General features: G+C 37.0%; 4 protein-coding genes across 4 annotated transcripts in view; 1 reads left to right on the forward strand and 3 right to left on the reverse strand.

Moving 5' to 3' along the window:
* Nucleotides 1-26,066, reverse strand: part of LOC120475640 (uncharacterized) — a 121,897-nt gene that overhangs the window by 63,685 nt on the left and 32,146 nt on the right. The window lies entirely within an intron of this gene.
* On the reverse strand, nt 1,805-10,705 carry LOC148995763 (uncharacterized). Its single transcript, XM_089121629.1, has 4 exons — nt 10,564-10,705; nt 10,008-10,322; nt 2,205-2,474; nt 1,805-2,112 (listed from the first exon to the last, which is right to left on the reverse strand). The coding sequence occupies exons 1-4, from the start codon at nt 10,610-10,612 to the stop codon at nt 1,958-1,960; spliced, it is 789 nt and encodes a 262-aa protein (XP_088977755.1). The 5' UTR covers nt 10,613-10,705; the 3' UTR covers nt 1,805-1,957.
* On the forward strand, nt 11,491-15,121 carry LOC148995764 (uncharacterized). The gene is made up of 6 exons (XM_089121720.1): nt 11,491-11,605; nt 11,859-12,170; nt 12,412-12,701; nt 12,788-12,914; nt 12,997-13,058; nt 15,007-15,121. The coding sequence occupies exons 1-6, from the start codon at nt 11,569-11,571 to the stop codon at nt 15,061-15,063; spliced, it is 885 nt and encodes a 294-aa protein (XP_088977846.1). The 5' UTR covers nt 11,491-11,568; the 3' UTR covers nt 15,064-15,121.
* On the reverse strand, nt 18,094-25,950 carry LOC120475696 (galactose-specific lectin nattectin). The gene is made up of 5 exons (XM_089132705.1): nt 25,890-25,950; nt 25,595-25,713; nt 24,609-24,734; nt 24,333-24,441; nt 18,094-18,212 (listed from the first exon to the last, which is right to left on the reverse strand). The coding sequence occupies exons 1-5, from the start codon at nt 25,948-25,950 to the stop codon at nt 18,094-18,096; spliced, it is 534 nt and encodes a 177-aa protein (XP_088988831.1).

Genomic DNA, 26,066 nt, shown 5'->3' on the forward strand with positions numbered 1-26,066 from the left:
CCCATGTTCAGGGTTTGATGCTTGAGCTTGAGCTTTGATGCGGGGACAAATGTCTCCCGCGCGTATCGAGTCCATTCTGACAATGGTGTCCGGGATAAAGCTAGGCCAGACCATCACTGTAAAGCGATTTCAAAGACTGCTGGGCCTCATGGCAGCAGAATCCAACATTATACCTTTGGGCCTTCTTCACATGAGGCCCATTAAGTGGTGGCTGAAAGCCAAGGGGTTTTCCCCGAAGGGGAATCCGTACCGTATCATCAGAGTAATGTGCAGATGCCTTCGTTCTCTAGTAATATGGAAGAAACCTTGGTTCCTGTCCCAAGGGCCAGTGTTAGGAGCGTCATGTCACCGGAAAACCGTTTCGACAGATGCCTCCCTCACTTGCTGGGGCGCGGTCATGGACGGCCGCTTTGCCAGGGGCCTGTGGCAGGACCATCATCATTCTTGGCATATAAATTGCCTGGAGATGTTGGCTGTGTTCAGAGCTCTAAGGAGCTTCCTTCCAGACGTCAAGGGTTACCATGTCCTGATACGATTGGACAATACATCAGTGGTAGCTTATGTAAACCGACAAGGGGGACTCAGATCGCACCCTCTATCCAGATTGGCGCATCAGATTATCCTTTGGTCCCAAGGGAAACTATTGTCTATCAGAGCAATGTACGTTCCGGGGGTTCAGAATCAGGGAGCAGACATCCTGTCGAGGCAGGGGCTGAGGCCCGAGGAATGGAGATATGGGAGAGGTTTGGACCAATGGAAGTGGATCTGTTTGCATCTCGAGAGACGTCCCACTGTCCACTTTGGTTCTCCCTCACACATCCAGCCCCACTGGGGTTGGATGACATGGTACAGGCCTGGCCGAGGCTACACCTGTATGCTATTCCCCCGATCGCTCTGCTCCAGGGAGTCCTGGAGAGGGTCAGTCATAATTTCACTCCTGATAGCTCTGCCGTGGCAGATTCCTCTGAGGAGGGATCTGTTGTCTCAGGCAGAGGGCACAATATTCCAACCTCGCCCAGAGCTGTGGAAACTGTGGGTCTGGCCCCTGAAGGGGTTCAGTACCTGAATGCTGGTCTATCAGCCGGGGTGGTTGAAACCATACGTTTCAATCTAGGGTTCCGTCTACTAGGAGATTATATAGAGGCATGGCATCCTCTAGGGCTCTCTTATTGGTAGTGCCCTCTCCAGGAGATCTGTGAGGCAGCCTGTTGGGCTACCCCGAACACTTTTATCAGGTTTTATAGTCTGCACCTCCCTAGGCCTTACTTCGGTGCGTGGCCTAGTGGGCATTCGTTCCCCAAAGAGTCGTTTTCAACGGCGCAGTGCGAGTTCACTTCTCAGGGAACAAGGGTTATAGTCATAACCCGAGACGTTTTCTCCTCTGCTATTGACGCTTGCTGATTGGTGTGAGATGCATTCTGGGATTCCTGTCCGTCTCAAGTCTGCACAAGTCACCTCTGATTGCATCCTCACATTCAATATGTATTTTTAATGCCTTTTATATATTTTTTGTCTTTGAGCATGTGATGCTTTGTATTGATTATCCTTAAAGTGCCTGATTATTATATAATTTACACATTTTAATACCTTTACTTTAAGTCTGCAACTTATCATTCAATAAGAATACAAAAAGATAGATAGATAGATAGATAGATAGATAGATAGATAGATAGATAGATAGATAGATAGATAGATAGATAGATAGATAGATAGATAGATAGATAGATAGATAGATAGATAGATAGTTTAATTGATAGAAGTGAAAAATTTAAAACTAGAATATACACTGTATTTTTTTATTATTTAAGGTTGCCTTTACATTTGATAAAATTATTTGGGTTAATAGCCTAATCACTTAAATGACATTTATTCATGAATGCAACTTCCTCAAAGGATTTCTTTTAATATATATTGCCTACAGTCATTTAAGAACATCCCCACTTTCCTGAGTATCTGATTAATCAGAGTCTGATGTCGTTTGCTCTCTCTTCTTCTGTTGAAGACTTCTGGATCTGAATTCATAAACCAGCACAGCAACAGTAGCCACGCCCACCAGAGCAGAGAGAGCCAATCGGATCACAGCTTCAGTAAAACCACAACAGTGGATATAGTCTTCAGAGAAAAGAAATAAAGAACTTAGAAATATGATTCACTTAGTTTGTAGAAAAAATATACATCTGCTGACAAACCTGAACTTGTCTTACAGAGTTGAGTGATGTCCAGATGTGTGGTCTGGTTGCTGATGGGGTTGTTCAGCACACAGCTGTAAGTGTTTTTATCCTGATATTCCACATCCAGAGGTAGAGAGAGACTGATGCTGAGATCACACACACTGATGCTGGACAATACACTGTTTCCTTTGTACCAGGAGAGAGTCACATAACTCACATCTACCACTGAACACACAAATGAACAATACTGGTACAGTCTGAGAACGGAACAGTCTCTGCTGATGACAGGAACTGGCAGACGAGCTGGAAAATGTTGGAGAACAAATGTAATTAAGTAAATAAGAGTTCTGTGATATTTGTTGGTTCATTGATACTTAACATTGATTTCAATTATAATTTTTTTTTTATAAAATGTTGAGTATTAAAGAATTATAAGAATGCAACATTGCTCAAACGAATCTGTGTATAATGACAGAATAACTAAGTTGTTATAGGGGGTTAAACGAAACTACTATTTAAATAATGGTAAGAATGGGTGACCTATTAAATGCAATTAGCATAACCTCTGACTAATGATCGGACTGGCGAGTTTGTGTCGTAGGATCCGCGTAAAAGCACGGCCTGCGTGAGACCCTAAGCGACATTAGTAACCGAATGAACGAGAACAATAAGAGCAAAGAGTTAAACAGAATAATCAAATGTGTAGTTAAACTATTATACAAATGACAAATAATCAATTGGCATTCTAACCTAAATGAGTGGTTGTGACAAAAATGGAGTCTGATAAAAGTAAATTGAAGTTAAAATACTTTGCCACACTGAAACCGTAATTGGGCCGATTGGGCAGGCCTGTTGTTTTACATTAATGGCAACATTAATAGCACAGACAGCAGGTTTATTCGGCTGCTGTCACTTTAAGACTGAATGCACGGATCTAATAAACTGACACGCATTCAATTCCTTTCCCAACTGTTTATGTGAACTTTAGATGTAACTAACTGTGTTTATGAGAATACTCGCCATTGTAGTGTGTTTTTGACCACAGCCCAAAGTAGGTTGCCTGTTCTTTGCTTGTTTCTGTTTCAGTCTATCTCAAAAGCACGTGCATAGTAAGCTATCTGAGGAACAGAGTGAATTCTCTTTCACAGCTTAATACTCAGCTTCATAACTCTTAAATATCAAACACATCCTATAATGGACAGTATTTTACTACAGTCATGTTACATTATTAGACTGATTTTGACATTAAGGAGGGTGAAAGCACACCACTTTAAATGAAAGGAATGTGGCAATGCTTCAGTCATTTATTTGTATTATTTTCATTAAATTATTTTAACTTGTTAAATATGTTTAATTAATCGCATGCATTAATGCGTATACACCCTGTTTTCAGAAGATTGTACATGCAACTGTTCAGATCCGATTTGTGTGTCCATGCAGCTCTTTAGTTTTCCAGAATATCTGCATTGGTTTCTATGGCAATGACATTACACTACTAAACATACGCCAAAAACAACAACAAGCACCGCAGCATGGATCTTATTTACATTTTACAATATGGAAATTTGTAGCCTAACTAATATGCACAGCTTTTTACCGCGTTATCGTCTCCGCCGGTTTCAAAATATGTCTCCTTTATATTGTCATTTTCTGCTCGTTTGGCACTTTGCAACACAGCATTGTTTTGACAGCGACTTTCAGCATGTTCCTTATAAAACCGTGTGACGTTTACATTTTACGTGGCGTGAGAAAGTCACATAAACCACGTAAAATACAATCAGAGCAGTCAGACTGAAACAGATTTCCAGAAATGCGATTTGAATAGAATTTAAAACCACACATAAATGTAGTCTGAAACGGATTTGTAAAAATCCCGCACTCACTCAAATCATCAACACCTCTCTTCACACTGGTACCTTGTGACTGCCACAGTAAAACGCTGCACTTAAGTAAAAAAAAGAAGAAGAATTGTATATGTGCCATGCCAAAATGTTTATCGTTTATTTTTTATCTGCATGTATGTTGATTTTGAGCATTTGCCAATGCTTTTTTGTTTGAGGGGGAATTAGGGGGACTTTTGTTGGACTCTAAGAACTCATGATGAGCCTAGGGATAAGGGAAAAGGCTGCAATATTGAAAAGTGTTGCAGTGCGCTGTTTTACCTAAACCTAGCTCAGATTAAAATGACCAAAATGATCTCTGGGAAGAGAGACATTGGCCGTTTCTCAATATGCGTTCTTGAATGTACTTGTGTTCTTGTGGACTTGTGAAACGTCATCAGTCGCTGCACAAATACTGTTCCAAGTTCACATCTAGCCATGGCCAGATCAAATACCCGGATGTGTTCTTGATCCACCCCTTTTACCGAGGATGCATCGAGAGGTGACTTGTGCAGACTTAAAAGGATCTCCGGCTAGTTTGTCTAGGTATGATGTCATACCCCTCCTAATAAAGGCGCTTGGTTAAAAATATCTGAAACGCTTTTATGATTAAGAAAAATAAAAACGCGCGATCACTACTTTTTTCAGCTTTTTTGTACTATGGGCCGTCGATTGTTGATGACGCACGTCGGCCCTGAGCGCTAAACTAAAAAGAACATGTCAGAGAAAAAAAAAAAGAAAAGAAAAGAACACGTCAGAGGCGAGCATTCGCGGGCAGTTCGACACACTCTTCTACAGTTCATCTTAGGACCCACCTAGATAGATAAAATGCCACATTGTGTGGCTGTTTGTTGTGAAACTTTCAGTGTTGGCCAAAACTACGTAAGGGATAATGTATAGCGAGGCAGTTGTTATAGCGAATACAACCCCGACAGGCTGATGCGGGAGCCCGACACGAAGCGGAGGATCTTGAATCAGCCTGAAGGGATTGTATTCGCTATAACAACCACCTCGCTATACATTATCCTGCTTATCATGGCTACCTACCAAATAAATCAATAATTTTATACAAAATATTGATTTGAAAAGGAATTTATTGATTTAAAAACCATTGTATTGCTTCTGCTAAAGAAAACAGTCCGTCCCGTCTCTGGTTATAATCCTGCTGATAAACGTCCAGGGTAAGCTACCTTACCCTGGACTGCTGCTAAGATGAAGTGGGGTTCCTTACAGCAAACACTCTCTCTTTCAGTAAGCATTGGTAAACAATTGCCACAGCCACACCAATGCGTGTGCCCTACTCTCTCCTCCTCACCTAACTTAAGGCTATGAGATGATTAGCATCCTGTGAACCTTCCTCCGTATTTCCAACACGTTCAGGCTCGAACTGAAAAGAGTGAACGGCAGACATTTCACTCGCTAATAGAGGTAATAGTATAGCTTATAGTTTAACTTAATGTTAGTGTTTACACGCCTTGTGTTTGTAGTGGCGCTGGGACCAGTCTACGTCACGGCCCAGAATGCAATTGGTAAAAAAACACAATGGCGACTTACAGGTAAAAACTTGGAAAGAGTACTAACCCTATTGTAACCCTACCCTATCAAGGTAAATAGTGCTCTGACAGGATAGAGCACATGGAGCCTCTCTTTTTCTGCGGACACATGTGGTGGAGGATGAAGAAATGCCTGCAGTACCATAGACCGTGCCATACTGGAAGGCACCTTGGGCAGATAGCCAGGTCTCGGATGCAAGATGGCCTTAACTCCTCTCGGGGGAAACTCCAAGCAAGCTGACGATATTGCCAGGGCCTGGAGATCTTCCACCCTCTTAAGGGAGATAATGGCTAGGAAAAAAGCCATCTTAAGCATCAGGTCCTTAGCTGATGTCGACTGAACGGGTTCGAAGGGGGGCAGGGATAACCCTTCAAGAACCACCGCCAGGTCCCAGGTAGAAAATCTGGTCCTGGTTGTCGGTCTCATCTTCCATGTACCACAGAGAAAACGTATGACCAGCTGGTGCCTCTCCAGAGGCCCATCACTTAGTGGAAAGCTGCAATGGCAGCCACGTACACTTTAAGTGTGGAAGGCGTAAGACCATCAGAGAAGCGATCTTTAAGGAACTCCAGAACTGAAGCCACTGGGCAGTTAACTGTGTCCAACTCGTGTTCTCTACACCAAGTGGAAAACACATTCCACTTTAGGCCATATAATCTCCTAGTGGAAGGAGTTCTGGAACTAAATATGGTCTCGAACACTCCGGCTGAGAGGCCAGCATCTAGGTATTGAATCCCCTCAAGCGCCAGACACACAGCTTCCACAACTCCGGGTGAGGGTGGGATATCGTGCCTTCCGCCTGATCGCTCCTCAGAGGAATCTGCCATGGCAGACCTATCAGGAGTGCTATTATGTCTGTGAACCAAACTTGGGCCACCCAAAACGGGGCTACTAGAAGTAGACTGACTCCATCTCGACGGACCCTCTCCAGAACTCCCAGTAGCAGAGCGATCAGGGGATACGTGTACAAGCGCAGCCTCAAGCCACGCCTGTACCATGGTATCTAACCCCAGTGGGGCTGGGTGTGTGAGGGAAAACCACAGTGGATAATGGGACAGGATCCTCGACAGAATGTCTGCTCCCTGATTCTGAACCCCGGGGACATTCATTGCTCTGAGGGACAACAGTTTCCCTTGGGAACAGAGGATGATCTGAAGCGCCAGTCTGGATAGAGGGTAATCTGAGCATGTCCCTCGCGTGCGTGTGTCTGCGCCATTTTATACAGTACTTCCGGGTATGCCGTCACATGTTTTGTCATGGCGCAACACCAATCAGGATTGGAATAGTTTCATTCATACTTCAGAGACGCAGGCTCAGGGGAGAGTCCAAAGAGTCGTTTTTTTAACAATAGAACGGTCATTTTGGCAGTTTTGAATTTTATATCTGCAATAACTTTGTTGAAAAAATAAATAAAATCCTGCTGGTACCTGACTTTTTCTAAAAGTGTCTGTATTTTCATTTAAAATGTTTTTAATATAAATTACACATCATGCAAAAAAACAAAAAAAAAACAACGAACATATTTACCTATTTTGGCCTTAGACGGTCATATTGCCCGCAACTGAATTTCGCGATATTCTTTTATTACATTTCCCGCGGTTGACCTTTGTCTGTTAGGAAATAATCAGAAGATTCAATTGCAAAATGACAGATATGTTTATTGAGAGCTGGTCAGATGCTGGGAGAGGTAAGGTCTGCAAATGTCCGGTAGGCTATATATGAAGCCCTTGGCAGATGAAAGTAATGAAGCACTTATTGTACATGTAAGCTGATTTTTTTTTTTATTATTAAAAAAAATCAGTGTATTAAATTGAAAATTTGAAATGCTATTCTCAGTGTTTAAAGCATGATCAGGGGATCTACATTAATGCTTACTGTAGCCTATGTTGTAGCGACTATTGAAACTACAAATAGCAACTAATAAGCATTAAAGTAATAATGTAATAATTCTCGTTAAAATATATATATACATATTAGTGCTGTCATTCGATTACATTTTCTTACTAATTAATCACATTTTTTTTTCTGTAGGCCTTATTAATATTAACCTTATTAATATTAATTTGATTATATTTTTATATTGTAATAATTTCACAGTTACTCTTCAAATTAATGTAGACCTAGAAACAACTTAAAGACAGTGTTTAATAGCATTGTTTAATAGTATCACTGATACTCGACATAACTTGACAAAATGATTTGAAAGCATCCAAAATAACAGGATTTTCTCATCTTTTAAAAACAGACAAGTGTCATCCGTCAGTTGACTAATTAGAAAAGTGGGTTCAGATATACCCTGAACAACACAGCGGTAATAAAAAATATTGAGAAACTCTGCCAATAAAAACAAAAATGGCGAAAAAGGCCCCTTTGTCTGATGCCCCTGCTAATCGTAAACCGGGGAGAAACACCATTCACCAAATATTGCTGTTAAATTTTCTGTCTGAACTAGGCTATTTTAATAAAGGAGGGGCCAAAACTAAATCTACACAAAGATTCAAACAAACTCATGCTCAAAGGCCTTATAAAAGTCTAAAAATAAAATTATTGCATTATCGTTGATCAATTCCTTATATAATCTAAAATAGGCTATCTAAAACAAGCCAAATATTTTTTTGTTATACCTTTCACAAAGCCAGATTGAGAAACTGAGACAATTTCTTCTAAGCATGGTTTTTAATCTATTTGCATGAAGGAAATTTAGGATTATAAATTGTAATTATAAATTTTAATTTATAATCCTAATAAAGAAAATAATTTGGTGCCAATTATTTAAATTCAAAGAATATTTTTTGATTAAAGTGATCAAGCCCTGCATGGTCAATTAACCTTTCTTTAGCCTACAGTCTTTCAAAACTTCCAAAACACGTTTTTTTTATGTCTTGCCAAAAAGTCCTATAGAATTCAAAAGGCAGTCCATCTGGACTTTCTGCATAATCACATCCACCACTTCCAAAGTCAAATCCATCTCACAAGACGACCGATGCAGCCAGCAGCATAGACAGCTGAAAGTCTATTTGATCAGATTTAACAGCTGTATTCTCTGATTTTGTATCAACAGCGATTGTTGTGAGATCAGAGATGAGGTGGAATTGGATGCAACCTATTTCTCAATCTACAGAAATTTCAGCAAATTTAGTAGATTGCATGCAATGTAAAGCCAAAGCTCGCATTTTATGTGCTCACACGTCCGATCATCGAGCTGCGACTTGACTGTTAATCAGCTATCAATATCAAGAGGATTTAGCATTTCCAATGTATGTATTAAATTATGATTATTATTATTAGGGAAGGTCTACTTTTATTATTAAATTATAGGATATTATAATTAATTTGCGAAACAATAATTTTATAGCGCATCCCCGCATAACCGACATGCTGCGAAGATTAGATAAAAGCTTACTCGTCCTCATTGAAAATAGTCTAAAAATTCATTTTAGGTCGATTACCTAATATCTGACTCTATATCTTTGTCAATATCTGCTGAGAGCAATTGGTAAATTTATGAAATTTCAAAAGAAAATGTAAAATGATATATAGGCCTACACTACCAGGTACATGCAGAAGGCGCGAGATTTTCTTGCTATACGTATAGGTTACGTCCTTTTTTTATTTTGAGATCACAAGAAAAATAAGTCGTGATCATGAGAAAAATTGGGAATTCTTTTTAATAATAATCCATGGTATCGTAGGACTTCCATACTTAACATAAATGGTTTTAAATATATTTCTATATTATGATAATTTCAAAATAAAAAACAAACAAAAAAAAAACAGGATTTTGTTTTTAAATGTTTAATGGCATCTTTTTGCAATATATCATGAATCATGGCCATTATCACCAGTGCCAATACTGATAGGCCTACTTATGTCTCTACTGAATTGATTTTTTGACAGATTTTTAGCCATTAATTTTAGCCATTCAACATTGCAGTATCATATTTGTTATTTTTGACCCACATAATGTAAACAGTTCTGTTAATTAGGAAGGTGAAACAATACTATTCAGGTAGGAAATAGAAACTGAATAAAGTAATTAAATGTAAAACAGCGCAGTCTACACAAAGTACACATATACACACATATACACACACACACACATATACACGCACACACACACACACACACACACACACACACACACACACACACACACACACACACACACACACACACACACATATACACACACACACACACACACACACACACATATACACGCACACACACACACACACACACACACACACACACACACGCACACACACACACACACACACATATACACACACACACACACACACACACACACACACATATACACGCACACACACACACACACACACACACACATATATACACAAAGTATAGAGTATAAACATGGTAGTAATTCTCTACTCACCATAGACGGTAAGATTGAATATGTTGAGCGGTTTCTCTGATCTGGTGCTGGATACTCTATAAAGTCCAGAGTCTGTGGTTCTGGTGTGTGTGATGGTCAGAGATCCAGTTTGATGCAGATTAAGTCTGTCTCTGAATCTCTCATCAGGAAAATCTGTTTTATTGTCCTTTCCATTGATTGTAGCTATGAGATTGTCGTTGTGTCCAGTTTTCCAGATTATCAGTTCATCTTTCTGTATTTCAGTATCAGTGTTTAGAGTGACAGATTCTCCCTCAGTCACTGACACTGACTTCACTGCATCAACACCAAACACTCCTGAACAACAAACAGAAATATTCACTCACAATTTGGAGGTTTAACAGATTGTTTTTTCATTTTGAAAAAATGTTCTTCATTCTGCACAGAAGTAGTTGAGTAGGTTTATTCTGATACATTTTTTTTAAATAGTATATTTAAATGAATTAAATAGGCAAAATGAATGATGGAAACATTTAAGAACAGAATATTGTACAGGCAAATAAACGATAAAGAGAACTGAAGGCATAAAAATACTTACCAGCCAGACTGCAGGAGAACAAACAGAAGAAAATAAACAAATCAAACATTTTCTTCAGTATAGTTGCCTAAGTGGTTACACAACAGAAATATTATAATAAATCAGTCCTCGCACTCTTGAAAAAGTCAAACGTGTTGCCGCCTTGCCGGTCTGTTGTAAAGTGGTTTAGTGAAACTGCAGTCAGTGAGGATAAACTCCTCCAGTAGCACCGCCCACACTGACGGACCTTTTCCAGAAAGAATTCAAGTTTAAGAACAGTTAATACTGATTTATGTCCTGACCACTTTTAAATAATTTTACACCATTTTCTTTATCAAAATTGAATTAATCTATTATTTCATTAATTCATTTGTTTCATGATTGAAACATTCAATTTATGGGGACAAAAATCCCCCAATAATGAGTTCCTGATTTTACACTGAAAACATGATGTAGTTAAACAATATCAGGAGCGCTATTTTTGTCTGATTATCAACATGATTGTAAATGTGACGTGATTCTGATTTTATAACAGATTTAATAATAGGGCCTTAATCAAACTTTGTAGACACATATTGTCATTTTTTTATCCTTCAATGAAAATAGCTCAAAACAAAGCAACAGCAAATGTTATTCCACACAAACTCAATTTCTGAAAATCACTTTTCATCAAAGGGGAATCTTAAAGGTCCCCTTGCACTTTCCCAACAAAATAAAATCACTATGGATTAACTTTAAAAAGCAAAATGAATTATATATATATATATATGTAATGTTTTTTTAATGAGTTGCCTGTTCTTCATATTCTTCTTATTGTAGATCATACAGTGTCATTGTGTCAGAAGTCATATACACTTTCTGAAGGGAGGAGTTTCTTCACACTGACAGTTCCATTAAACCACTTCACTACAGTCTGGCAGCTTCATTCGCTTTGTTACAAAGCGTTCAACATTTTTGAGACCCGTGTCAGGACCCGATTATTATCACAGTTCTGTTGTGAAACTGTTTTGTGAACTGTTGAAGAAAATGTTTATTTTCATCTTTTTGTACTGGAGTCTGGCTGGTAAGTATTTTTATGTCTTTACATTTGTTTATATTGCAATTTGTTGACAAACATAATTCAGTTATTTAATATTTCCATCATTAATTTTGCCTCCTAAATTTTCTAGTTGTATCAAACAAATTTACTAAAATACTTTTGTGTTCATGCTGCGGTCCCTTTCAATGAGCATACATTGAAATTAGTGCAGAGAGAATAATTATTTCTTTAAATGTTTAAAACTTTTATTGAGTGAATATTTCTGTTTGTTGTTCAGGAGTGTTTGGTGTTGATGCAGTGAAGTCAGTGTCAGTGACTGAGGGAGAATCTGTCACTCTAAACACTGATACTGAACTACAGACAGATGAACTGATAATCTGGAGAACTGGACACAACGACAATCTCATAGCTACCAAAGAAAACTCCAAGATAGATTTTCCTGATGAGAGATTCAGAGACAGACTGAAGCTGAATCATCAGACTGGATCTCTGACCATCACACACACCAGAACCACAGACTCTGGACTTTATAGAGTATCCAGCACCAGATCAGAGACACCGCTCAACACATTCAATCTTACCGTCTATGGTGAGTTAAAACACATAATTACTATACTAACAAAATATGATGAAAATCTAGTTTGTCTTTGTACAAAGTTGTATTTGTTCTTGAAAATAAAAATAGTTCTGTAAAACAGCTAAAATTATATATTGTGCTTGATCTTGATCTTTAATGTAATAATTTTTTGCGTGATACTAATACTTCAATTCCATTTACAAATAAAATATATCTCTTACTTGGTGTTAATTAGATTAATTCTGTTTTCAAGCTCGTCTGCCTGTTCCTGTCATCAGCCATTCTTCAAAAAAATCCCCATCTTCATCAAATTGTTCAGTGGTGTGTTCATCAGTGTTGAATGTGAGTGATGTGACTCTCTCCTGGTACGCAGGAATGAGTGTATTGTCCAACATCAGTGTGTGTGATCTCAGAGTCAATCTCTCTCTACCTCTGGAGATTGAGTGTCTGGATGATGCGTACAGCTGTGTGCTGAACAACACCATCAGCAACCAGACCACACATCTCAACACTGAACTCTGTGGGCCATGTTCAGGTACATCTGTGATGATATTTATCATTATTTATTTTGTGTTTATGTACACATGCACTCACACTAATGACTCTCTCCTTCAGGTCCAGTCTCAGAGTCACTGATGGTGCTGATCTCTTCTTCTGCTGTTGCTGGATCTCTGATGATAGTCGCTGCTGCTGTCGGGATCTTCTGCATCTGCAAGAAACACAGAAAAACAAACAGAGAAGGCAAGTACTATATATGTATATATATAGCTATATTAAAATAATGTAAAGCAGCCCTCAAATAGCATTTGAGTGTTTTGTTTCTGTGATTCTGATACAGTCCAGACCCATGATACAGAGATCACTTACGCTGATCCGACATTCTACAAAAGACATAAAACGGTAAGAGAATTTATTTCTATGTATGGTGTGTCTGAATTATTGTAGCAGCGAGTCTAGACAGATATTCATAAAAGCAGTAGATGTATTTAAGTGTCCCCTTTGTCTTCTGCTCTGATTTGTGTATTTTGTAGTCACAGATTTAGATTTAGATTTAGGGGAGAGCGAGGCACAACCTATAACGCTTTTTTGACTTTCTCCATTTGTGTAAATCTACTTAGGGTTCAGAGTACTAATATATATATATATATTTATATATATATATTATATAAATATATATATATATATATATTATATATATACTGTATATATATATATATATATAAAAATATGTATATATATATATATATATATTTTTTTTTTTTTTCTTTTTTCTTTTTTTTTCCAAATTAATTTCACACGTGTCTGGTACAAATGTGTTGTCTTGTACTTCTTTCATTATTTACGGCTAAATAATGGAATTGAAATGTGTAACATGTAAGGGGCATTACTGTCGACATTTGACAGCTTAAAATGTTATCTGATCTAATTAAACAATGATCCAACATAAACTAAAATATTTTGTCAATAAATGACGATTATTTTTTATATAAAATAATAGCATTTCTTAAGAAATAAAAAAATACTAATTATTTTGGAACATGACAATGAACACACTGCAAAACACATCTATAGAGCATATGTCAAAACAATGCAGGCAAATAGAAATACACAACATTCCCCTCCTTCCACACACAGCATCTCAGAACAGGAGACAAATAGCATGAGTAACTGTATGACAGGGGTGTCCAAAGAGAGTTTAGCCCCAGCATACGTTTAAAAAACATATACGTTTAAAATAATATCAGATTTGTCTAATAAATAAACACAAAAACAGAGATGAGATAAATAAATTAAACAATAATTTTACTTTTGTTATTGTTAAATAAATGTTCAGTGACAGGGGAGAGCGGGGCACAAACCGAACACATTTTGCTTTTGGCTCAATTATTTAAAAAATAATTTAGTTAGATTCATCTTTTTTAAGACAAGCAACATACACATCTCTGCTAATGAACAATTAAAGTTTTTTTGTTTTTTTTTGAGGAGCTACCATACAGATGCACTGAAAGTGACAGAAGTGCAAATGTACAACTTACCCCATATGTGGGGTTAACAGTCAAAAGACAAAGAGGTTATTTGTAACCAACAGAATTCAGTCCTATATTATCTGTATAGTTTGATATTGTTTGTATAGAATAGATAGATATCCATATATCCATCCCTCATCCAATCATCCTTCTATTATGGATCAATATCATGGATAGAAATAGGAAAGGGCTGCACAGATGTGCAAATATCAAATATTGTAATTGCGATTGAATTATATTTGTGTGTGGCAGCTGCATGCAAAAATTTTATAATTAATTTTAGAAAGTAATAATAATAAAAACGAGCTTGATATCACAATGAACACTGTTACAACTAACCCTGCAGTGTAAAGCATATTTTAAACATTTGCAAGGAGTTGCTGACATGTTTCAAAATGGTGGAAATGGAAATGGTGACGTACACACCCAACTCAGAAAACTTAAAAAAAACACACAAAAAAACCTATGATAAAAAATGTATACTTGCATGGTGTCAAAACACTTTTGTCCAGTATCTTCATGAAATCTAAGCAAAACTTTCCACAAATCAGCGGGAGTCTTGGCAGTGAGAAAAAAAGAGTGGAAACACAATCCTGACTAAACATGTAAAAGGTCTGTGTTACATTTAACCCCGTGTTAGGTTGTGCCTTGCTCTCCCCATTACATTATTGTCACAAACTCTTATATGTCACAGATATGCTTTTATCTCCCCAAAATGTGAAAATAACATTTTACAGGCAGAAGGATTTTAGAAATAGAAAAAGTGTAAAGCGAGTTCTTGATAAATATGTGAGTGAACATGTATTTGTGTTTTCTTTCAGAGACAGAGTGCTGTAGAGAGTGATGATGTGGTGTACGCAGGAGTCATGAGACGTTGATCAACCCTTGAATTACAGAGCAGGAGAAGATTTACATGTTCTCTGTGAATACATACACATTGAATCTCATGGTATACACTCTTAAAAATAAAGCTTTCAAAAGGGGGGTTTCGCAGTCATGCTGAACAGGGCTCCTCAAATCCGGTCCTGGAGGGCCAATGTCCTTCAGAGTTTATCTCCAACCCGGATCAAACTCATATACCTGGATTTTTTAGTAACTCTGGAAACCTTGATTTGCTTGCTTAGGTGTGTTTGATTTGGGTTTGATCTAAACTCTGCAGGGCAGTGGATCTCCGGGGCCAGATTTAAGGAAACCTGAGAGAAGAACGCCTACATCTTTGTAGAACTTCAAAAAAAGAAACAGAAAAGATGCTGCAGCCAATGAGCTGCTGGCGGGGGCCGACTCAACCTCCAAGGACAGTTTTTAATATTTTATCAGACAACTAGGTTTTGTTTTAATATAATTTTAGGGACAATTGGGGCCAGATTCGGGACAAAAGCTTAGATTTCGGGACGTCTGGTCCCCCTATGTGGCGGCGCACGCACAGTCTCCACTCGGATGCGCTCTTCATTATGCCCAGTAGTGATGGGTTCGGATCATTTTACTGACTCTCTTGTTCGATCTCGTTCATCAAAATGAACGAATCTTTTTTCGAGTCATTTCGTTTGGCTTTAAATTTTATACTTTTAACAGGCAAATTCCCCGAACACATCCACCTACTTAATCATATTCTGAATTTAAAAATCCTTATAATTCAGTCAAAACTTATTTAAAGGGATCATAAATAATTAATTTACCATCCGAGTCGTTCGTTCATTTGTCACGTGACAGACGCAATGAACAGATCGTTCATGAACGACTCATCACTAAATGCACAGCTGCACTACTTCCTGAACTTCAGCCAGCTTCTTGTTTCCTGTCTGCCATTATTGGGTAAAATTGATTAATTCAGGTGCGTCTGATTATTGTTGCCATGACTACTGAGGTCAAACACACCTGAATTAGTTAATTTGTCCAATAATGGCAGACAGGAAACAAGGAGCTGGCTTAAGTTCAGGAAGTAGTGCAGCTGTGCATAAAGCCCATTTATCGCCGTTGCGGACTCTCTCTATTCATTCCGGTGAAATCACAAAATAAAATGCACACAAACTTACAAATATGTACTTACTAGTCCATCAACAAGATCGCCATGTCAGCATCACTGTTGCATCCAGTGCTGCTTTTTAGCTCGCGCCAACGAGTGAAAAGCCCCATTTATGGAAAAGCCTAGTCTAGTCTTCCTAGTCTCTTCCGACCGTGTTTTCTTTGCTTTTTCCATCGTCGAGTATCGCGTCTGAAATGCGTGCAAGTGTCTTCGTGCTTGATGTTGTTGGACGTGGTAAACCAATCACAACAGACTGAGCCGTCTAGCCAATCAGAGCAGAGTAGCTTTTGGAAACGAGAGATTTAGAGGTATTAATTAATCTGACGAGTTTGAGAATCACTGAAAATGTGGTGATGTGCAAATGTTTATTATTATTATTATTATGAGGAAATTAAACAGTTTTTTTTACCCTTGATGCATGTAAACATGTTGTATAGACTCCACATCAAACATTAAGAAAATGCACAATAGAGTGCCGAAGTTACGACGTCACTCTGTAGGCCAAAACGCGGAAGTGAGTTAGCATTTTAGCATTACGGTTCCCTCGCTCTAAAGTCTATGGGATTTTTGAATGGGTTTTTGCTAAATCGCCTGAAATAAGGTCTGTGGTGAACAGAGCCTCCAAATATTGCTCTATGACATAGAACACACAGTTATAACCTGCTTGTGTGTTTTTTTTTAACTTTATCGTGTCTGATTGTGTTTTTTAAATCTTTATATAAGCTTCAAAATGTATAAAGTTTGGATTAACTTAAAGATTATCTTGCTAGACAAAACGTGTAAGGGTCACAACCCTTTGTTAAACACAGAACTTATTTTTTGCGATTTTCCAAAAGTCTATGGGGAAAATGCATAGCTTTTCGACTGAGGGAACCCATGCGCCGCTAGCTTCTGAGTTGTCCTACAAAGTGACGTCATCACTTCGGCACTCTATAGGGGCCCACCAGTAGGGGATTGGTATTAAATCAAGGTCAAATGGTCAAACATTATAACATTAGTTCATTATATTCAATATTGAGTGATATTAATGTATTTTATGTCATAGCTTTTGAGCAGTGTTTTAGTTTGATCTATGTTTGTATTGTTTTCAATATTGGTGTCAGTCCTGTGTGTCTCTGCGGATACTTTGACCCTGCTGAAGCTCCTCCTGCTGGATGAACATGTTATTTCACCAACAGCTCTCTCTCACTGTCACATTTTAGAGTGACAAATACCTTTAAAACGTTATATGCAAGATATATCTATATTTCATATTTTTTATAACGGTATGCCTCCTTTTGCATGATATTAAATAAAAATTCTTTAATATATCCTTTAAATTCTCCGGCCTCCTTCTTGACCTTTGCAGACATCACAACAAATGCAACTCATGATTCTAAATCTTTATTCTGTTAGTCTTGAAATATAAATGTCAAAACTTATTCAGATCATGTGTCTTTTCACATTAGTGACTAATATAACAATTGAGAATAGCTGATTACAATATCCTACTGACAATAACATCCATGTTATCAAAAATGATCCATTTCATATTTCTTCTGGATTCTGCATTTTTTTAATTTAAGAAATGTAAAACTGCAAGGCAATTAAAAAAAAATATTAAATAAAAATGATGAATTAGTGTAATATTCAGTGAATTCATATTTAAACTTAAGGCTATGTCTTTTTTAAAAGGTGATAAACATTGATCTCATCATGGCTGTGGGTATTTCTGTTGAAAACACACAGTTCTACGAAAATGTTGACCACTGAAGTGGAAAAAACAAGCGTGAAGCTGAGAAGAAGAAATCTGACCACAATCTCATGGTGGCAAAATATAAATGTGTGAACATTAGTCAGACCTTCGGTTTATTTTCCACTCGGCTCGTAGCGTGATCTTTATCTCTCATCGTGATATTTTAGCACATTTAGGCACACGTCTGTTGAACCCCCTGATCCACAGCTGTTTGTCCTGATCTTCACCAGCTCTTAGAGTCAGATTCAGTCGTGTCTTTGGGTTGAGATCTGTCCATACAAACCACACTCAACTAAACCACAGGCATCAGCTGCATCGGCCAACGGACTCAACACAGCTGTACAGTAACAGAAGATTTAAGCATTCAGCATTCCTGTGCAAATATTAAAGCACGTGACCAGCTGATGGTAAATGAGAGATACACTTTAACAGTAAACGCTGTGGTTTAAAGCGTTTCTGCTCAAACAAACATTAATAAACAGTGTCACATAAAACTTCAACTGTCAGGAGCTAAAAGTGTTAAAATACTGCAGTTACTTCTGCTTTTGTGCATGTGAACGCGTGTGAGAGAGATGAAGTGTGAAAACAAGATGAGAAACTGACCAGTGCAGTGGAAAATTTGTTTTATATACTGAACATTTATATTCAGATCTGCTTAATATATCATAGTCATATTATGTTGATATATACAATTTTTAAATAATATAGAACAGCTGTGTTTATCATGATCCTGGAAGTCACTGTGAATGATTTAGACTAAAGGTCAAAATATCGAACATCACACAGAGAGCTGATCATCACGGGACATTTCATATTTATCAGCAGTTTATGACCAATATACATGAAACAGAATCATTTCTTCAGATTGATTCATTTGAACTCAGTTTAATGGTGTACAGACAGTGTGTCTCTCCTAAAGAGCCTGCTGGAGCACCAACTGACTGAACATGGAAAACAACATGTTATTTTACAGTGTAAAGGCCTTAAAACTGATATGGAAACTTCAGGTGTTTTGGAAGTGTATATTCACTATTCAACTTGTTCCTATATTACAGTATGTGATCATTGCCTAATCCGGGTTCTGATATTGGTTCAGATTCAATCTAATCATCATTATAAGCTGCTGTAAAATGTATATTATTCAGTGATCTTCAGTGTGTTTGATCAGGAGATATCAACCGATCTATTATACAGCAGCTCAATATCCTCCCTGAACTCATGATTAAAATGTTTTAAATGTATATAAAAGGTAATTCATTGCAATCCTTTTGTTTCCAGATACATGAAATAGTCTCCTCATAGTGAAAATTTGCTTTTAAATTAAAAGTATATTAATTTATTTATTTATTTATTTTTAAACAGGAAGTCCCTTGAGACTGAGACTCTTTTCCGAGGGAGACCTGGCCAAGACGGCACACCAGATTCAATTTAAATACAAATACAACATCAAAAACAAACAAACAAACAAGCATCACACATAAAAGAAAAGAACAGGTCACATATGGCAGTTACATTTTTGAGTTATATTGCATTTTAACATGGCCTTAAATTCATTTAACGGAACTAGATCATTTAGATGTAACAAATTTTGCAAATTATTTTGCATAACACTTTTAACATTTTTGAGAATTTCCTTAGTATGTGAAACACACAAAACAAGTGGCTCATGGTGTGTACTGTTTTCTCTTCTGGTTAGTAAGTTACTGAACGGCCTGTTCGCCCCTGCTGGTAGATGTTGTAACTACACTTATAGGAACACAAAGCATCTTCCTTCTTTGAAGGCCTTTCACACATAGGCCTATGTGTAGTCTGATGCAATAAAAGTATTTTATAGCAACATATAAAACTGTTAATATTTAAAAAGGCCTGTATTATATTTCAAGCAACTACAACAGCAGCTACAAAATTAAAAATGTTTTAAGATTGATAAGTTGCATAGCCTATACAGCAATCATTTTAATGCAACCTTTTAACACAGATATTTAAGAAGACATGAAGAATTTCTTCAAGGGATAAGGTGACAACTTTCTGTGGACAAAAACACACAAAACAAAACACTAATACCAGTCTAAAATGGTTGACAGGTCTTGTTTGTTTCTGGCTAAGCTGGTTCAGCTGGTAGCAAAACCTCTCTAAAACCAGTTTGCTCACCCAGCTTTGACCAGGATGGGAGAGCATCCGACCTCAACTGATCCTCCACACTCCAGCAATCGTGTTCAGCTCTGTCAGGGTCAGTGAGTGTTAATAAATCACATTCTGACAGCCACAAGATGGCGCCACAAATCTGGACTGTTTATCTTTACCACTTCCTAGTGGTTGGCAGATCTAGGCTTCGTAAAACAATGAAAATGTGCCATAATGTGTCGAGGCTCCGAAACAACCCAACACCCGTCTCCATGGTGACACCACTTGCCCTTACTATATATATATATATATATATATATATATATATATATATATATATATATATATATATTGTATTTTTCTAATATGTGAATCTTGTAACCTGTAGGCTCCTCGCTGTGCATAATGTTATTTTGGTCATGAAAAATTAATATTAATAAAAGAAATCAAGTCACAATGTCTCATTTTTTAAGTTCAAAAATATTCATTTCTCTGCTGTCGAAGGACTTCCTGTTTTACAAATTATTTCTCTAGCCTTTGAAAAAATCCTCTCACAAGGGACACTTGTTGCTGGCAAGCAAAGATATGTTTGATCCATAAATCTATTAGGAAAACCAAACTGATGTCTTGGCTTTAGATTGGGTATAGCCTTTATGTAGACCTAAAAAATGTATATTCACAAAATATTATATCATATTGACAACATATTGTATTATATTCACAGTGAAGCTGTTTTTAACATGATTGGCAGTTATGATTGAGACATGACAGAGGCCTATAGACTTTCTAAACAGTGTCCGGACAGTTTATTATTATATTTCAATTAATAATTATATTTCAAACAATGCATACCTTGCTTAGATGGCCCAGCAGTGTCAGTAGCAGGCCTACAGGGGGAGTACCACCCTCTGTCTGCAGTGCACCCTGCAGAATGGCAGGATGAGTGCTCCTCAGCCATATTTTGGTATATCTGGATGATTAGGAGGCCATGATGGACAGAGGCCACTGGGCAAATTTGGCCAGGATGCCGGGTTACACCCCTACTCTTTCCGAAGACATCCTGGGATTTTTTGTGACCACAGAGAGTCAGGGCCTCGGTTTAACCGACTGACAGGACTATGACAGGAATGACAAACAATAAAATAACATTGCTAATTTCTTTTCTCATAAGACTAAGTTTCGCTGTTGTGGTTTCACTGAAGTTGTAAACTGATTGGTCCTCTGGTGGGCGTGTCCACGGTGGCCGTTCTAGTTTATGAATTCAGAACAAAAAGTCTTTGATAGAAGAAGAGTGTGCAGAACACAGCAAACACTGAATGATTATTAGAGCCACCGCGTCACAAAAAATCTTTTGAAATATCAAAGATTATTTAATTTTTCATTTATTATACGGTTGATATTGAAGGTTGAAAATCAACACAACAGCTCCACCTAGTGGGTTTTCACTGACATTTCTAATCTTTCACTTGCTGCGATGTTATAGTATAACATTTTTAAAAGTTGATATGCAAAAATCTACATGATATTTAATTACTTTATGCTTCTTTGTTTTACAGTAGCCTACATTTATTAATTTAGCAGACTATACAGAAAATTCTAGAGACACAACTACTAGACCAAAGAAAACCGCAGATGAAAATTAATGTATTTTAAGGTTGGCTACCTAAAATACATCATGCATGTGTGTGTTTCCATTAAAAAACACACCGTTCTGAGAAGTTAAAATATAAATGAAAATAAAACACTAAGTGTGAAAGGAGAAGGCAAGAAAAAGACCTGAGCAGCAGTTACAAAAATAAATGTGTTATTCAAAGCGTTATTTAAAAAAAGTTATTCAGGCCTTCAGTTTATATTCTAACCTGCTTATAGGTGTATCTTTATCTCTAATCATGACTATTTTGGTGCATATTTGTATTCAGGGATGTTAAAAGCACAAGTTTGCTGACATATAGGCCTACTGATCTTACGATGTTTGGCCTGATCAAGTCTCTCATCGTCTTTCCTTGTTTTGTTAAGTCAATATTTCTCTGTTTCCCACAAACCATAATGTCCAACTAAACTACAACATCGACAGCATCAGTCAACAAACAATGAATCTTAGTTAAACTTCAGATTCAATCAATTGAACAAGTTTAATGGTGTACTGAACAGTCAGTACGTCTCTCCTTAAGACCTTGCTGGAGCGCCAACTAGTGACGAAATATGGAAAAACAACACTGCCTTAAAACAGATAGAAAGAATCCTTAACCCTAACTTTACAATTAAAACTCCACCCTAACAAATGGCTAACCCTACTCCACCCCTAACCCTATGAGGCCATAATCTCATCATAATCACATGCTTGTCAGACTGTGTGAGCATGATCATTGCTGTAAGCCATGTCACACTATTAAATCAAAATCTAGATCTCAAACACAACTGTGACAATTGCATTGTTAAAGAGGTAATTAACTAGTTATTAATTACTTTTTTAGAGTAACTAATGCTGAGTTCACACTGCCCAATTTTAACTCATCGACTGGAAAACCGTGCAGTTTTCTACTTTGAAAATCGTGCAGTGTGAACATTACCCAACACATCCCAGTGCCCAGGAGTAATTGTGGCTGAGGGATAACCAGAAGTACAAACCAGTAGGCTAGTGGTGGGCAGATCGAGGCTTCATGAAACACTGAATCAGTTGAAGCAATCAAAACAATCCGACACCCATCCCCATGGTGACCCCTAGTGGTCAGAACAGTGTAAATACAAAAACCCGGACCAAGCATGCATAAAAACACCTTTTACAAATCTTTCAAATGTAATTATCTAATCATTGATTAGATAATTACATTTGAAAGATTTGTAAAATAATCATCTAACAAGATTATCAAGTGTAAGACATCCTTGAAGATGTAAAAAAATGTAGGTGATAATTAAAACCAATCTGGGGACAGGGGTGAGACTAAGCGGCATGCATCTCGCATTTAACCGGCATGCATCTCGCAGTGATCACCGGTGATCGGTTCTGTGCAGATTTTGCTCAAATTTGGCATGCCGACGCCAATTATTTGGTTCGTGAACGAACATGTTTTTGGATCTGAGAATCGATTCACTGATTCACTTGAATGTAGGCCTACTGACTCACTGAAATATTTCAGTAGCACCTCAATGCAGAACATGAGATCCACGGGGAGGAGTCGGATCTCGATCCAAGGGGTGGAGATGGGTAGGATTAGGGTTGGGTTTAGGGATTAGGGGGCGGAGTTGGTTAGGTTTAGGTGTATGTAAGGTGGGAGGAGTTGGATCTGGATCCGACTCCTCCCCGTGGATTTCATGTTCCGCAGTGAGGACCATCTCATTGCTCACTGAAATCACATTCCGAAGATAGCCTAATACATTTGCGAAATTATTATGCAAGTGTAAAATTATCCGATGACCATGTAAAAATAAAATGAAGTATGTTGTTAAAACTATAATTGAATCAAATTTTGCTGCCTTGAAAATACTATTTTGATGCAGAATTACGATGATTTTCATCGTTTTAAAATCCTGTTATGCCATAGGCCTATATATCTAGGGGAGTCACTGGACCCTTTTTGAAATTCACACTGTGCCCCGGTAAATTATTGATGATTAATCCTTCTATGATATTGGAGATATTGGAGACTTTCAACCTTAGGATGTTTGTTCTGCTCAGGTCCTTTGTGTTTCTGTCTGCGGTTTAGAATCAGAACTAGCAATGCCAGAATAGTGAATGAATCATTATTGATCTATTAAGACAGATTTAAAAAGTGGTCTGATATTGTTCATGATTTAGTTTGATTTGTTCAGAGCAGAGGTTTCTCACACCGAAATATTGGGATATTATATAAGACAGAAAACAAAAAAGGGCCCTGGATGAGTTCCATATAAATATTTAATTTATATGGAATTTATTTTAATTTAATTTATTAATTTAATTTAATATTTAATTCATATGGAAATTTCCTTATAATCCAGGAAACAAACATGCAAATGTCTTCTTTGCCAATGATGAAGCATGAGTGCAGCTTAAACCCCACCCCTGATGATGACATCATTTAATGCCATTCTAATACCAATGGAACAACAATGAAATAAGTTAATCTGATCATTATAGTGTTGTTAGAATCAAAATAAAATGTAATATTTAACTTTAAGCACTTTGTGAAATCTAAAATGAGTCATTTCATGTTACAGTATGATGTAAAATTGTAGGATTGTAAATTACAACTGAAAGTATTAAAAAAATCTGACTGCAGTCTTACAGGTAAAGTTGATCTCCAAACAGTTCTCGACACCACTACTGTTGGGTTCATTAGAGCACCAGTGGGTGAACAAAAACACAGATCCATCACTCCACAACCAGTGTCCTTCCTAAAGAGTGAATAGAAAGAGTGCACTACTATTGTCATCAGGAAGAAGCTTTAGTTCAGATTTGAAGTCAAAGCTTCTTCATTAGAAACTTCACCTTTACTGTTTAAAGCAGAAATTGTAGTTTAGACAAACGAATAGGTCTCTTTAGGACACACAATTGAACTTACTTGTACAGCGTCATGAGCACCAACCCAAGTACGTGTGGAAGGAGAAGGCAACAGACTCAGCAGGAAACCATTTTCCAGTTTATTACTCACAGATGCCAGATTCGCACCAATACTTTGACAGTTTCTCTAAAGAAATAGCAAAGAAGAATTGTTTTTTTTATAGCAAAAGTGACAACATAGTCTGCTGATTATTTGCTCAGTACCAGTTTTCTGTACTATTTAATTGCAGAAAAGAAAGTTTACTATAAAAAAACATTCCCACTTTATAGTAAGTGTCTTTAAATAATATCACTGAAAACAATGACTTGATAAAATCCTCGTAACAATTTGCATTGACACATTTTAAGTAACTTTTACGTACAACTAACCTGTTACTATCAAGTAAAATCTACTTACTATTGCACTTAAAATTTGTTTGACATTTAATTGACATTGAAGTATTAACCTTCACTTGACTAACTTAACTTTAATGACTAACAAAATGAAATTATTAAGACAATATAACACTGAATTAAAACACGTGTTTAAAGTGTATGCTTAGAAACATCTAAATACATAATACAATAGATATTGAATAGATTACGCTCTTAGAAAAAAAGCGTTCAGGGTTCTTTACTCAACTCCAAATAACCTTTAATGCTAAAAAAGTTTCCATAATTACAAGAAAGAACCCTTTTGGCACAAATGTTCTTTATAGGTTATTATTCATTCATATATTACATTATTCTGCAACATTTTGTAGTTGCAGTGGTGTTACATGCTTGAATTGAGTACTAATATATATATTTATTTTTTTTTAATTCTTGGCTGAACTAACTTTTCCTTGTAGAAATTACATGAGTTTTATTCTTACTCCACCAGAGAATCATTTTTAAATGAATCATTTGATAATGCATTTACTGTGTACGTACATGTCTTTACATCATGTCTTTTAGATGTAATTAAAGCCACCTAATATAAAGTGTGACCAAATCATCTTGTTGTACCTCTGCTGTGATCCAGTTAGTCGGATGAGAAAAGAACTTGAAGCATCGGAGTCCATATTTTGTCCATGTAGCGGGGCATCTTCTGGATAAACCAACTGCATCCTGTCCATTAACATTCACTGGAAATAATGTTTTAATTTTTATTTATGTAGCTTAATTTATGTTTTTGTGATTATGTGCTGAAAATGTATGTACTTACTGTACTCATACATGGTAAACCCCTTATTAATCATGCAAATACTAGTCAATGGAATATAAATAGCAAGGGTTTTTACAAAATAGATGTATTGGTTACCTTCTGCATTCCCCATGGAGAAGATAATGAAAAGAAGCAGACAACTTTTCAGCATTGCCATGATGAACCTGAAATTAATAAGCAGGAAAAGTTAAATATCTGCATGCACTCATACGCTGCACACTGAAATCCTCAATGCATTTAAACACAAAGATAGTTCAAATCGTTACCTTCAGA

This window comes from Pimephales promelas, chromosome 2, assembly GCF_988280905.1.
Source record: "Pimephales promelas chromosome 2, fPimPro1.hap1.1, whole genome shotgun sequence".
In the NCBI taxonomy this organism is placed as follows: Eukaryota; Metazoa; Chordata; class Actinopteri; order Cypriniformes; family Leuciscidae; genus Pimephales; species Pimephales promelas.